This window comes from Clinocottus analis, unplaced genomic scaffold (assembly GCF_023055335.1).
Source record: "Clinocottus analis isolate CAN_PGR_092001 unplaced genomic scaffold, fCliAna1.0.p SCAF_18, whole genome shotgun sequence".
NCBI classification, from domain to species: Eukaryota; Metazoa; Chordata; class Actinopteri; order Perciformes; family Cottidae; genus Clinocottus; species Clinocottus analis.
The window spans coordinates 14973673-14989046 of NW_027175909.1; the positions used below are offsets into that span (position 1 = coordinate 14973673).

The 15374-nt window shown below is 44.1% G+C and overlaps 2 protein-coding genes across 4 annotated transcripts in view; both read right to left on the reverse strand.

Annotated features, from left to right (window-relative positions):
- Positions 1-1117, reverse strand: part of myo3a (myosin IIIA) — a 53215-nt gene extending 52098 nt beyond the window's left edge. For both annotated transcript variants that reach the window (XM_068582147.1, XM_068582148.1), the window contains exon 1: positions 800-1117. In XM_068582147.1, coding sequence (XP_068438248.1) covers positions 800-858 — 59 coding nt within the window. In that variant the 5' untranslated portion in view covers positions 859-1117. The remainder of the gene's footprint in view (positions 1-799) is intronic.
- An 8279-nt stretch (positions 1118-9396) lies between these two features.
- LOC137788900 (coiled-coil domain-containing protein 106-like) lies at positions 9397-14957 on the reverse strand. Of its 2 annotated transcripts, XM_068582056.1 has the most exons (5): positions 14784-14957; positions 11758-11975; positions 10922-11134; positions 10623-10829; positions 9397-10324 (listed from the first exon to the last, which is right to left on the reverse strand). In XM_068582056.1, exons 2-5 carry the CDS (start codon positions 11963-11965, stop codon positions 9945-9947), a joined length of 1008 nt encoding a protein of 335 aa, XP_068438157.1. In that variant the 5' UTR covers positions 11966-11975; positions 14784-14957; the 3' UTR covers positions 9397-9944. The 2 variants fall into 2 exon arrangements, with proteins under 2 accessions (XP_068438157.1, XP_068438158.1); XM_068582057.1 differs by lacking the exon at positions 14784-14957 and having other exon boundaries at positions 11758-12094.
- Between the last annotated feature and the right edge of the window lie 417 nt (positions 14958-15374).

Consider the following 15374-nt stretch of genomic DNA (forward strand, 5'->3'; position numbering starts at 1 on the left):
TGGCTCCAAATTTCAGTGAAGACTGTGGTGAGAAAAGTAGAGATCTAATCCCATCGGAGTAGAAAATAACAGTCACACTGCAGCAAAACTAAGACACATGTAGCATCCGGGTTGTGCAAGAACGTCCTGATGAGTTCCCTGTCTCCACAAACGTCTGCTTCCTTTGCCACATATGAAATATTGGGTGAGAACCCCGCGTGCCCGAGCGTGTGACGCGCTCCATAAGCAGTTAATAGGCTTAATTTCCTGACAGGTAACCGACATCGAGCTCTGCTGCGCCGCGAGCTGCTCAGCCTCGACACCGTGAAGAATCATCCTCTCTGACTGACACCGCGACCAATGAGATACCTCGCACAGAAGATGGCTGCGTGATGGAATAATCCTCTGCACACTGTACAGAACTGTACGTCCTTCTGCTTTGATGAGATTATTTCAGTCTCCTCATTTCACGCAGGAAAAAAAAGCACAATCGTTCATGTGATTTTAACCAAATGAAGCTTGAAAATGTTATCTATTTTCCACACAACATATTTTCACTGATGTGGATGTAGATCTGTTGAAAAATGATCAAAAGTAATCTTTTAGTCCCTCAAAAACACACACACACACACTTTGACATTGCACAAAAGCTGATTTCCCGTTCATTTTCGCGACGTCTCTCTTGAAGATGCTCTTGTTTTAATAATAATCTCTCAGATGAACGTCCAAAGCTACGGCATGACATTAAACACAACAACTATAAGTCTAGATATTGATATAAAATTAGCTCCAGAAAGATTGAATAAACAAAGTGTCTTACCTGAAGTTAAAGTAGCCGGCGTGAGACATGTTTCCAGATCGACTGCGACGACAAATCATTTATGAAAATGTGTTGGGATTCAGAAGAGTGTGAGTGGTTCAGGGCAATTATGTTGTTGAAAATTAAGTGGCACTGGAAATGACAAGTCTCTGGTAGCCCACTCACTGAACTCTGCCGGCATTGTTGTGACGAGCACCAACAAAGAAAGTGAAGCTTCAGACGGAGGAAATCAACTATATGAACGCATGAACTTGGCTTTCATACAGTGTTTCACGGTGATCAATACCAAAGATATGTTTAATAATCAATAGTTCCTGGTGAAACTGACCTCGACTTCACATAGAAGAAGAAAGATGGATGTGGTTCAGCAAGTTGTGTCACTTTAAAGGGGACGAAGACGATGAAGACTTGCTCCTCTGAGCGGTTTTGCTGCAGTGAAGGACAAGCAGCAGTTCATGAAGGTTGATTGATTGATTGATTGATAAGAGTATTGATTAACACAGTCTCTTTGTGTGTGTGCACATGAGGGAAATCGATATCAGCCTTGATTTCGCGCCGTCCACTGGACAATGCGCCGCCGTCACGAGGTCAACTCGAGCCCGGACGACTTCCCCGACGTCGCGTTCGTGTTTGAGTTTCCTCATCGTGTCTCCGCCACGTTACATCTGCATCGGCCCGTGAATGTTGCCGCTCCAGACGCCTCGACCCCCGTCCGCTCTCGTTTTGCACAAAGCTGCCTCAACAACTCACACGAAAGGAGACAACACTAGGCCCTCGCCCCCTCCCCCCCTTCCTCTTTCCTCGCCACCAAATGGCCGTTATGGCACGTCGCTGTCGGGACGCGATCGGGCGAAATCAGAGATCACTTCAAGGAGAATTTAAGGAGCAAACGCTGCGATGGTTGACGCCTCCTCCTCCTCCTCTTCCTCCAGTGATGCAGATCAGCGGCCGGCTGAGTCCCCCCCCCCCCTCTCTTCTGTGAGGACTGATTGAATAAGGCTACTGATGAGGCTATTGTGGCCGTAGCTACGTGGTGTGAATGCCTGACGGCCTCGTGGCGCTCGTCCATGACTCGGCTGCCATTGTGGAGATCCGCTGGGCTGTGACTCCCCCAGCTGTGGTGGAGAGCACATCATGAGCCACTTAGACGAGTGTTGGGATTGTGTAGCTGACAGAAGGATTGTGAGGACGTCATTGGCACGACTATATACGTGCATGACTATGCATTTTTCGACCTGACTACCTTGATCATTACAATGTGTATGTGAGTATTTTGGGAGTCTTTAGTTTGCACATTAATGCTGATAAAGAGGAGTTACGTGGAAGCGTCTCATCCATCTTCCTTTCCCTCTTCATTTGTGCAGGACAATGCAGGCGGAAAGCATTGCACCTTGTTTGCTGATTTTCTTTCTTTTAAGCTGCAAAAATGCCTCGAGGGGAAATGAGCAGGGAGGAAAAAAACAAAAACAAAATGTTTTGCATAAATTCATTCAATTTGATGCAGCGGCGAGGAACAAAAGCTTGACTATATAATCTAACAGTGGGGGCGGGAGCGTAGGAGGAGCCTTGGTGTGCACGTGATGTTGATGCATTTGTCGCAGGTTGTGTGTGATGTGGGTCGGCTGAATGACGTCGTATTTGATGTTCGTGGTGATGTATTTATAGCAGCCTTTGATACACAACATTTAAATTCTGGCGTCCGTCATCTCTTGACGCGGCGGCTTCTTCGAGACCTTCGGGCACAGCAGCGCCCCCTGCAGCTCCGGAGACGTCAACGCCGCCTTTCCAGAACATTCAGTTTGTGATGAATGACACAGTCTCATGGGTTTGTTTGTCATAATAAATGGTCCTAGATGAGAAAATGAAGCGTTCACAAAAAGCCTCGAGGGTCAAAGTTCAAGGTGCCGTGTTCGGAGAGATTTTGTCCTCATTTTAAATCAATTCTTAAAACCCATTTTTATAGAATTGCTTTGAAGTGACGTCGTCCTTTTATGTTTATGATCTATTGTGCAGTTCTTTTGTCCCCATGGTTTTGTTTGTATATTTTATGTATTTGTTTGTTTTCTACTGTTCTTTTTTGGCTGTTTGTTTGGTTGGGTTGTGTTCAATGCTTTTGTAGTATGGTCTTTTTTTGTTTGCCGCCATTATTTGGGTCGTGTCTACGCTTTGCAAATCTGTGAAAGCACTTTGTAAACTTTGTTTTTAAAAGTGTTTTATAAATAAAGTTATCATATTATATATTATTATTATAATTGGATGCAAACTACACGCAGCATACGTACTTGGTGAGAGCAGCTGCAGCATGTAAGTCAACATGTCTTCATCCAGAAGGGGAACATGAATATTTGGCATATTTCAAGGCAATCTATGCAGTAATTATCAAGACAAAAAAACCCCACAAATGTCCTCCTCGTGGTGGCACAAGAGGGAAAGTAAGGCCTCAAGTCATGAGGGCGTATCCTCTGGGAACCGGGAACGTGATCCTCACGGCGAACGTCTGCATCGAAGCAGTGCACCGACATTGAGATTGCGTTCATTGCAACGGGTCAGCCACATTGTGTTGAAGTAAATCTTCTGGCGCAGACAATTCATGAAGCGCACAACGCACAACAAAGTGCTTCCGAACCGTTTTCCCCGCCCACTCCTCTGCCGTCCCGCATTAAGTACGACCGGCGGGGGGCCCGATGCGCTGCCGCGTCGTCCCAACGGTGAGTCACCGAGGAGTTTGTCCTCCTCCCCAGGTGGAGAGCAGTTGTGTAACTCTGACGCACGAGGCCTCATTCCTCTGCCCAGATCTCATGAGAGCTTATGTCTGTGTGTGCATGAGCAGCCAAAAATATTGCTAAACTATTTGGTAACTTTCAGTGCAATCCTCTCGAGTTTTCTGCTTCCTCTGCAAACATATTGAACACTCTGAATCGGCTTTTGCTCCTCGCGGCTGCAGTTCATGGTTTCCCATGTTTTTGGAGCAATTTTAGCTGAGACTCAAAAGTATTTTTGCGAAAAAAAAATGTGCTAAAAATAAACTCAATGAATGCATGTTCTGTGATTCAGTGAAGGGATTTGTGAGAACAAGAGAAAGCCATCAGTGTGTCATTAACATCTGTTCTCATAATAGAGGTCAAGCAGAGGAGAATACACAGCTTCCTCTAATTTGGCAGAACCCCTTCTTCCCAAAATGAAAAAAAATAAATAAACACACAACCAGGCGAGACCTCGGATCATTTGCAGACACAGTGTGTGTGTGTGTGTGTGTGTGTGTGTGTGTGTGTGTGTGTGTGGCCTGCGATCGCCATCATCCCTCACAGCACATCGTTTTTTCTCTCCACTCAGACTTCATCACACCGATTGTGGGAGACGTGGAGAGCGTTTCCCTTCCAGCCAAACCTCCCATCCGTCAGTGTTTCCAGATTATACGACGGCTCCGACTGCCGGCTAACGCTCGAGTCATTTCACTCCAAGAGAGAAAGAGAAAGAGAGAGAGAGAGAGAGAGAGAGAGAGAGAGAGAGAGCGAGAGACAGAGAGAGAGAGAGAGAGAGAGAGAGAGATTAAGGACTCACAGAACTGTGACAGACTCACCCGAGTCAAACAACCTTCTCATGCTGAAACACACCAGGAAATAGACACCACCGAGCAGAGATGGTGGCTCTGTACTCATGAATACTTTGTAGTTCGGCCGCTCTTAAAACTCCCCCAATCACCCCCGATTTCTTTTTGTTATTCTCTGAAGCACATCGTGAGTCTTTTACACCCCGAGTTGTGTGTCTGTCTGAATCCAGTTCCCCCTGAAACCACTTTTTCTTTTTTTTTTTTGTGTGTGTGCAGAAGATCTGTCCTGCGTCACTCGGCGGGTAACCAACAGGATGTTGAGGGTGGGGTTGTGTTTGGGGAGAGAGAGGGGATGGTGGAGGTGGAGGTGGGGGTCCTTCATACTGTCATCTTGCGTATTCCTCTACGTCACATCCCATCATCTCGTCCGTGTCGGTGCTTGACGTCGCCGTCACATGAGTTTGCCGGTTTCTGTGGAGAAAAGAGAGAGAAAGAGAAAAAACAAAGAGAAACACAATTTTTTTCTTATTTTTTTACAGGTTTGTCTTCCATCTTTGAAGGTTGTGTCAGAAAATAAATTCATAAAATGACCCGACTACCCATAGCACCACCACTAAATGTATATGCATAGCCCACGGCACACAATCGTTCATCATTTGTTTGGCTCTTACATCTCCCATGAGCCTTTGCTGTCAGTCTGCGGACACCTGGGGGGGTGTAGATAGGGCTGGTGTGGGTGGGGGGACTCTGACCCTGAAAATAGAGGTCGTAGCAGCTTTACATATTTCCAACAGGGCAGCGGGACCAGGCCATGCAGGTGCTGCACAGAGAGATAGAGCCACTCCAGTGCAGGAGAAGCTCGGCTCTGGTGGATTACTGCGCTTGTGGACGTGGTCGTTGTGGCTGAGTGCGGCCATCTTGTCTCTCCAGGAAAATGCCGACATGACGCCCTCTCCCCGACCGGCTCTAACAAACGAAAAGAGGTCGTCTTCGCCCCAAATGTGCTCCAAAAAAGGGGGGGGTGAGATGAGGTTTTGGTTTATAGGCGTCCTGTTTACTGGATTCACCCCGAATACATTAAGCCCCCGCCCTCCTGCCTTTAAGCTTGCGAGACTATTACCCAGCAGCCCCCAGTAAGTTCTTATCAGTGACAGCCAGACGGAGCGGCGCACCGGCAATACCTCAAGACTTGTTGATGGTCGGAGAGGCCGTCATTGTCGAGCGGTCCGGATCAGCGCCGTCTCTATTTTATTGTAAATCGCAGAGAGGGGTCTCATTAACGACTATCGTTCCTCTGGCTGCGTGGACAGCTGGAGAAAAACAGCGGGGAGGGGCGGACATTATTGTGTCCGAGGAGGGTCGGCGTCCATGTTTTTTTCTCTCTCTGTCTCAAAATGCAATGTTTAGAGGATGTAATGAGAGGCGGCCGACGCTGAAGTGGAAGCTCTCCACTGTTAACCCATCAGAGCGAATCTCATCAGGCGATGTGTGTGTCTGTGTGTGTGTGTGTGTCCAGGTCACAAACAATAGAACATGACAAGGGTGAACACCGCGAGCAGAAACTGTGATTTTGGTTGACACACACAGTCATGTGATCTCACTGCAGAGAGAGGACAGGAATAATCCTCCACCAGCACGCAGACTCTGGCCCCCGCCTCAATTCTACCACAGGGAGAAATACCCACAATGCACTGCTTGATGTTTTTTCGTATTGGCGTCGCATTGGTGCTCTGACCCACTTTCTTTCTTTCTTTTTTTATTCCCGGCAGCGAGCAGGTTATTTTAAGATTTCATTAGCGGGAAGACCGCGGGCGGAGGACAGGTGAAGAGACATGAGGTCACATCAAATGTCCGTTCATTTTTTTTTTGTGGGGAATTTAAATCTGTCTGAGCGTCTCTGTGCTGACTCAAAAAGCATGTGCTTCCCAATGCACACAACAGATGAGTAACTCTGATGACTGCTGGTGTGCTGCCAAGTCCTTTTAGTTACCAGGATGGCATTTTTGTTCAGAGGGATGCGTGAGCCTGAAGCTTGAGGCTGGAAACACCCTGCAGACTTACTAAAGACATGAAGCCATTTATTAGCACGCCGCGAAGACGGCCTTCTATGTGTTGCCGAAACAGGAAAATATTCATTTTCGAGTTAGATGAGGAGATTTATGCAACTCTGATGTTCGGAAATATGAAGCCAGAGCTAGCAGCTAATTAGCTTAGCACAAGAACAGACTGACTCTGCAGCTCCACATGAGTGTAATAAGAATATTTCCCCCAAAAAAAACAATTCTGCAGGGCAAACAATAAAAAGAAAATTGGTAAGACACACAGTAGCCCGGAGGAGATCGGTAATTGGGAAAAAGTGACATTGAACTGAATAGTTTTTAAGCCCAGAACTATTTTCCCCAGAGAGCATCAAATCAATTGAGGTCTGAGCTCTTTTTTCTTTACATAATGTGTCTGAGGGGTTTATGACGCAGCAGGTCTGGCCCACACAGAACAGCAACAAAACATTTAAACCCACCTGCCCCGACCCGTTTACTTGCATCATTAAGAGGCTGATTGGTGGTTATTACAAGCCACTCTGTGAGAGAACGTCCAGATGCTCTTTTTGTCAAGGTCAGGATCAAAGCTAGACGAGTGGGAGGAGGAAGGAGGAAGGAGGGGGGGGGGGGGGATTTTTGTACCCATCGGGCACTTGAGCCTCCGCAGTGACGAGGCACCTGCAACCAGGAAAGACACAAAATGGAGTCCCAGCTGCCTTCACACACACACACATCAGTGGGAGTAAAAAAAAAACAAAAAAAAGGCCGGGGGAGGATGAGAGCGTGCTTCAGGCTCGATTAGGCCCGCATCCCATCTCCATCTCCAGCTCTGAGCTCCATCACGCCGAGTCATTAACACCAAAAATTCACAGCTGCCACTCTTGAGCGCTGGCAGGTGGAGGATGAATTTTGCTCAATTCTTTTCTTCCTCTTTTTTTTTTTTTTTTCTTTGCGTAACGCCGACCAAAATGAAACAGTCGAACACCTTCGTGGCATCCTGTACTTTCACTCTTTTTTTGCAGAAAACCTTCACGTCTGACGTTTGCATGCACCAAGAGGTGGGAAGGAATGGCAGAGGGAGAAGCTCCTCCCTCTCCTACCTCCAGCATGCACCTGTCCAAACAGGCCTCTGCTGGCGTGAAATGTTTCCACACACCAGCACCTTTTTTGTTGTTGTTGATTTTGTTTTGGGTGAACAGATGAGACGGAAAGCGAAAGGAAGGATGAAGAAGAAGAGATGGCGGAGCGATAGGTAATGAGAAATGACTGAATGAGTTCATAACAGGAGAAGGGGGGAGGAAGGGGGAGGGGCGGAGGGATTGGGATGCGGGAGTGAAAGATAAGCAGATAGCCGGCGTGTGAATGGAAGTGACAGTGACAGAGTCCCATGCTAAGATAAACAGCCCGGGTGCAGCGCCCTGTAATGGCTTTGCACGAGTCATTTGTCACTCCCGTGTGTGGAAGGCAACCAGCGGGGGAAGGAGGGGAGGGTGAGGGGAAGAGAAGGGGGGGAAGCGGCGGCGGAGTTTACCGTCGCCCCGAGGACGTCTCGGCAAGCTTTCCCATCTGTCTACACAACTGGTGCGGCCCAGTCCTCTGGCCAAGAGACACAACACAATTTAATACCGCTGTCACTCACGTTTTCAGAAGTGGAACGTAGTCGTCGTGACGTCAGTTATTGATTCGTGGACTGCCGGTTGAAGAAATCGAGGTCGGCGATTTCGCCGTCGCCATCTTGGAATTCGGCGTCGCCATGTTTTTTTTGTTCTTCTCGAAACTAATAAATATGGACGGCTCTGGTAACGGCAGCGAGCTGTCAATCACTGTAAGCCCGCCTACTGTATCTCTACTTTATGGTGTATTGTGCTCTTAGAGGGACCATAATTCACTAAATTAACTTACTTTTTTGTGTGTGTACTTTTTTTGTACCGAAAGACTCGCCCCCTGCTGGTCAGTAGAGATACTGCACGTTTTAAGACACTTCAATCGGTAACGAAAATACAGAAATACCACGTAAAGTCGTCAATCGAGTACAATATTGGTCTCCAAAATGTAGTGGAGTAGCGTGAAATGTAATACTTTAATAAAGGAAAGTATAAGTAAACTACTTAGTTTATTTCATCTCTTAATATTTAAGTACAAAAATAAGAATACATTCTACAGGAAATGAATATAATGTGCTCAAAGATAGACAAGAGAAAAACAATGTGCAGAACAAACAGCTGATCTGTAGTTTTATAGATAAGAAGTATTATAAATCAGCATACTAATGTCATGTCATATGTTGTTTTACTGTTTTCTGTCAATAAAATAATGGTATCTTTGTTCGTGAGATAAATACAGTGAGGCCTCCGGGCCGAGAGCCCTGCTGCAGGTCACAAGACCGCCATCTACTGGCAGGGAAGAAAACTGCAGTTTATCAGCCACACGAAACACATTGAGGGACTTTGATCATAAAGTTAGATAATCTCTTGGTATTGGTAATAAATGCAACGAGTGCATGGCAGGTGACCCTTGAAGTACGAGTCTGTCAAAATAAAAGCCAAGGCAAGGATTGTAGGCAAGTACTGTAATATTTTTAATCAAAGTCATTTTTGTCTGCAGATTTGTTGTTATTGTTAATGTTGTTAAGTTGCTTGAGGAAGTTATACTCGAAGTAGCAATAGACAAAAAAAGACAAACCGCGAAGACTCAAAAATCTGGCCTCAAAGTAATATTTGCTCCCTGGAGCTTTCAAATGTGCATTTTTCAAAATAAAATAAAATACAAAATAAAAGCTAAGAAAAAAAATGTCACCGTCGAATCTGTTTTATCAACAGTTTTTCTGAATAAGTCAAGAATAAAATAAAATAAAACAATTTGCTTTATTGTCTAAGTCAACGTGATGTACTTCCATTTTCCGAAAAGATCAGGAGGGTTTTCGGGCTCCTTTCGCCGTCCTTTGACCTTTGACCCGCTTCCTGAAAAGGTCACAGATTCCATGAAAAGTGACACAACTCACTTCAATATTTGTGTGAACAGTATTTTCATTTGTTGGCAGCTCAGAAACATTGTTAACAGGCGCTTTCAAGCCGCTCGCTTCAATATTACAGCATATAGATCACAGGATAGTGTCAAGAAAATCATTTTTTTTCTTTCTATGAACAGAAAGTAACACACTCAATGGAAAATTGTCCATCCACCATTTTGGAGTAAAATGACAAGAGGAGTGATTTGTAAACATAATATAATATATGAGCACTGCCATCTTGTGGGTGTTTCCAACACTACACGTTCCTCTGATTTTAAATAATAAAAACTTTCTGGTGACAGTATATTACTTATCTTTTATGGCTATTGAGTAGAAAATAGACACCCTGAATGTGTATATTGTGGATACTGAGATGCATAAACTGGAATTAACAACATGTTTGTTCCCCTCGAGGCACAAATGAACAGAAACGTCACATAAAACATTTAAATCCAGCAAGTTCAGGTGGTAAAAACAAACAAAAGAACATGTAATTGTTGTGAAGGCATAATGTTTCACCCTCTCCTCCGTGCCGTGAAAAGACCGTCAACCTATCAAAATGCTCTCTGCAGCGCCCCCCAGCTGCTGCAGGTGGGAGTGCAATACCCTCGGCCTCTTCCCCGAGATGGGCAGCAGCTCGCCGGTGGCTTTCATATGGTCTATTTTCCTGGAGAGGTCGGCGTCGCTGTCGATGACCAAGGTGCACCTGTGGGCGTAGCTGACCAGAGTCTCTTCTCCTTGGCGGAACAAGCCCACCAGAGGGACCATGTCTTTGCCGGCCAGGTGGAGCTCGGCGATGGACGCCGTGTTGGCGATGGTGTTGCGGTCGATTCCCAGGTGGCGGAAGGCCTCGCTCATGCTTTTCTTCTTGATGAAGGCCGACAGGACTTGCTTGTAGCGGTGGATGACGTACTGGACGCCCGTGGCTGGGTCGGAAAAAGAAAGTTATGACACGGTTATGACACGGTTATGACGGAAGTGATGACATCGTAGTTTATTATCGCAAACACAGAGTCTTTATGTGCAAAAACAACTTAAAACTTAAAAGAAAAAGTCATTTTTTTGTCATGCAATGAGCGATTGCATGAAAACAACAGGCACTATAGAGTATATAGGTTGATAGTGTAATTATTGTGATCGGCTCAACTGTAAATAACAGCACGAGTTATTAGGAAACAGTAATAAATGGTCAGTGACGAGCTTAAGCACTAGACAACGTATCACCTCTCTTCCTGCTGTAGTCCTTCCCTTTCTTCGCTCTCTTCTTGTCCTTGTGGTGTTTCTTCCTTCTGTGTTCACTCGAGGCCGCCGACACCTCGGAGGACTCCGACGCCTCGGAGCCGCTGCCGCTGCCGTCGGAGGAGCAGGAAGACGCTCTTTCCCTCTTACGAGACCTGTTCTCCGAGTGCTGCACTTTGCCGGCTTTCGGAGCTGCGTGCGATCGACACACAACGACACAAACACACGTGAGTGAGAGGGCGACAGCGCGAGTCAAACGCGGCCCCGCTTCTCCGGACACTGACCTTCGGCCAGCGGGCTCGGGGACGCGAAGGTCGGCACGACTCGGTTGCACGTGAGGTTCTCGATCTGGCTCCTCAGGAACTTGCGGTCCTGCATCAGGTCGTCCACCTGCCTCTCCAGAGCGGCGATGCGCTCCTGTTTGCTCTCCAGCATGCACTGGAGCTTGGTGATGGTCAGCAGCACCCGCGGGGGCAGGCTTTCCACGTGTGGGGCGGCTGGAGGGAAGACAACACAGCCATGTGGGGAGCGTTAAAACACACAGCTTATAGCCACAATGTGGAAAAATAACTTCTCTACTGGATTCAATTACATTTGTAGTGTAAACAAGGAACCGCACAAAGTATTAAAACATGAATTCATCATCATTTTGATGACAAGACATGAGCTCTCTCAAGCCACAACACAATATGTTACACCATGCGGCAAAAGGGAAAGTAATGTGAATGCTTCATGGCATGAAACTAAAAGTTGCTAGAAAACTGTCATAATGAAACAAGTGTGTGATGCATTGGTCTCACTGCGTCTTTGGACTGAATTAAACCAGCTGGATTCACTTTCCACAGCTTTAGTGAAGCCAAAAACCTGCGTTACTGATGCCTGTAGCTTTGGATTGGACAATTAAGAGTGTCCAGTATCTTTTGTTTGTGTAATTGTTTACAATTACACAAACAAACCCTCCGATCGAGGCGGCGGTTGACCAGCAAACCCTCGTGTTCTGCCTTTTAAATTTGCTTTTTTTTCAATGGAGTCTGGTGCCTTTGGCGCTCCAGCGCAGATGGATACAACAATCTGAGTTCTCATAAGATGCATGCGACAAAAGCTGAAACCCCGCCCTCACCGGACATGGCGCTGCTGGGCGTGTTGTCCTGGACGGCGTCGGCCGAGGCTCCCGATTGAAAGTTCTCCCACTTGATGATGCGCAGGTCGTCCTGCTCCTGCTTCAGCCACACCGGAGAGGCCAGCCGGTCTTTGCACCTCACGGAGCTGGAGTCGATCTCCACGCAGGGGGAATAACCGGACGGCTCCTGCTGCCACACGGACGCCATCGCTCCCGACCTGAGTTACAGATGTGTCGAAGGCTTTAAAGAACTTACATTCGATAGGATGTAAATACTTTTTCGGTATATTTATTATACTTGAACCAAAACAACTTAATTGTACTGACACAAAATTAACAATTTTGAATTACTGGCATATCTGAAGACGACATATATCTGTTTATTTCCTTTCACTCTAGTTCTAGTTTTGCAATAACAAAAAGCCCCCCTCGTTACCAACAAGTTAAAAATGTAAAATCTAGGAGCGCTATCTGTTTAATTATGTGAAAACAAAGTACGATGACAGTTTGGTGAGATGCAGAGAGCGAGCGAGACTCAGTCGATGCCAAACAGCTCACAGAAAAGGCTTTTTACCGATTCACATCTCGTAATTATGAGATCTGAATCTTATAATTAAGAGATAAAGATCTCTTTTATGAAGTACGGATCCCGTAATTATAGGATGCCACATCAAAATTATAGAGATGTAAAACTGAAACATGACTCATCAAAGCTTCAAAGCGCGAGTCACGTCTATGTAGGAATACATTTAACTCTTGAAATACTGCCTAATGTTGCTGCTGCGTGATTATTCATCACGCTAAGAATATAGAGGCGATATATGAATACAGGCGATTCTTTAAGACAGAAAGTTGTTCTGCTGTTGGAGAGGTTTGGTCTCTTTTCAGAGTATTGTGTAGATATTGTGTATACTCCCACTATTAGTGTTTTTATCATACAGTTGTTGCATGCTTTGTTTTGACAAAACATGGCGGCGCCAAAGTATTTAGAATAAGGAGAGTCACTTCACTCATGTGAGTATAAATAAATTATGATTCACCATTTCTGCCAAAACCCCTATAAAATGTAAGTACATGACAAAGTATAAAGTACTAGTTGAAATACAGGTGAAACGCTTTTTCAAGGAAACTGAATCTAACCTGTTACAGAATACAACAAAGTTAATACAGAGATACTTTTTCCATAATTATAAGACAGTGAGTCGAAATAATGATGTACGGAAAAGTAAAGTTTGTAACTTCAATGTACTTTTAAAAACCCTCACAAGTTAAATTCCTTTGTTTTCTGTCTGAGTGATACAAACGTGTGTTTATTTTTATTTTTTAAAGGTAGAAGAAAGAAAGGTAGGTCAGCTAATACCTCTTACCTTCTAATAATATATATATATATATATATATATATATATATATATATATATATATATATATATATATATATAAACTGCAGTAGTCCACATTAGAATTTAAAGTAGACTACTTCAAATTCTACAAAAATTACATTTATAAAAACTAAAAGCAGCAATGCTTTTGATAAAGGCTCTAGTTAAAGCTTTAAGTAGGTTATGTTAATATGCACTAATACATATATTATTTACTTCATGCACAGCATTAATTCATGCATGTGAAACTTGATGAGAAACGCATTTCAACCAACAGCGACTAATGAACTTCTCCGAATACAAGAACATACATGAATCTATGCAGGGACTGAGATGTTTTCATCACAATAATAACAGTGATTATATTCAGTGTGTCCTGCATTTAAATAAACATGTTCCAGTCTTCATTACCTGGTCAGGTCAGGTGCGACCCTTCTGTTGATGTTCACTAATGACGGACAAACAGTCCTTACATTTCTGCGGCGTGCAACGCTTTTACCTTTTGTGCTGAATAACTTAATATAACTGAATAATTGATTAATCCTGAGCCACGTGAGTTCATGATTTATGAAGCATAAATACATTAATTAGAGCGGAATGAATCATGCATTAGTTATGCATTCATTAAAAATGAGCAGGGAAACCATAGATTTTGTGAATGTATTTTAAAAGCAAGCTGTTTATAGATATATCTGGTATATATCTGGAATTGTACTGTACATGTGAGTCAATTTAAATTTGTATGTCACATTTACCAGATAGTTTTTCCCTATTGTGTTATATTTATTCGTTTTTATATTAATATGTATTTTAGTGGGGGAGAATATGCGTGTTTAAGCACAAAGGTCAAACAGCCAAGAGGTATCCTAACGTTTAGTACCTCTGGCTCCAATCGGGGATCAATAAAGTAATTATCTAAATACGCGGAATCCTTCAATTCCCAGAATGCAACGCAACAGCATTCAATACCCGTCCTTATCTTCTGAATTACTTTATGATTTCTCAACGATAAGCAACAGACACATAGCTGTGCATGTGTACTTTCACCCTATATTGCACTTCTTTACCTTATAAGGTTCCTGGCTGCAGAGTATACAAAGTCGAGGTGGTGCATTCAGGTGCTTGATACCTAAATGCAACATTGCAAATCGCATGACAGACCAAAAAGAATGGTTTTATCTGCTTGTTTTCGTCTGCATCAATGTGACAGACTTCACTGTTCTTTAACACAACATGTGCGAGCTGCAGCACGTAAACACACGATGCTGCAGCGGTTAATCACCAACACCTGACACGATGTGGAGTGAATTACTACCGCAGCCCGTGAAGGAATTTTTACATTTGCTACCACTAATTAATAAGTGCGATAACGCTATACGGCAAAGTCAGCAGGCCTTTAATCTGTATCTATATTAATGTATTACATTAATACTAAGGTTTACGTCAGTATATTTAACATGACATGCGTTATGAGCCATTATAACATATATAAATAACGTCCATAGGCTGTTGTTTAAAGGGTCTATCAGTCCTCTTTGCAGTGGTTTAATTAGCTTCCACCAAGATGGATGCTAATGACTGTAATTACCTGCTAAAACGGGTTGAAAGGAGCCACACAGCCGGTGAAACACACACAGGACAACGTACCTTCAAGAGGGTCCGGCGGACACAGCCGGTGCTGGAGGGTTTCCCGTGAGAGGGTTTGCAGTTTAGTCTCAAGTCTCTCTTCAAGTACAATGCCGAGTTTTTTATTTATTTATTATTATTATTTTTTGTATCAAAAATATAAACAGAGGCGACTGGATAACCGCGAGACTACAGTACAACACGCATGTCTGAAGGGAGGGGCGGTGTTGAACGTTGAGATGCCTTCAAGGGAACAACTAAAAGTCGTAATTCACCCAATCACTCGTGACTCGATGTTTTTGTTTGTATCGTTGTCCTACAATACGAGATTGCACTTTAAAATTCAGTTGTAGTCCTTTATTACGCCCCACACATAGAATATACGTGTAATATTAGTATAATACGATGAACATTATACTGTAAAATGTCATGTTTTCCCTTAATCTTTCCTTTTTTTTTATTTTAAATGATATTTCCGACGGTCTTTGTAGGCAGCGATGCAGCGGTGACAATGGATGAAACAACCCAATGACTATTAGGCCTATAACTTCACAAAATGTAGCTTTCTACACAGTGAACAGTGATTTTATGGTTTTATATATTTCAACATGT

What these genes read in the sequence shown, in the direction of transcription:
- LOC137788900 (XM_068582056.1), bottom strand. Translation starts at nt 11,965, where the DNA reads ATGGCGTCCGTGTGGCAGCAGGAGCCGTCCGGTTATTCCCCCTGCGTG. An exon ending in GCCCAGCAGCGCCATGTCCG is followed by an intron (nt 11,135 to 11,757) that starts GTGAGGGCGGGG and finishes TCTTCCCTCCAG; the next exon opens with CCGCCCCACACGTGGAAAGC. An exon ending in CCCGAGCCCGCTGGCCGAAG is followed by an intron (nt 10,830 to 10,921) that starts GTCAGTGTCCGG and finishes GATCGCACGCAG; the next exon opens with CTCCGAAAGCCGGCAAAGTG.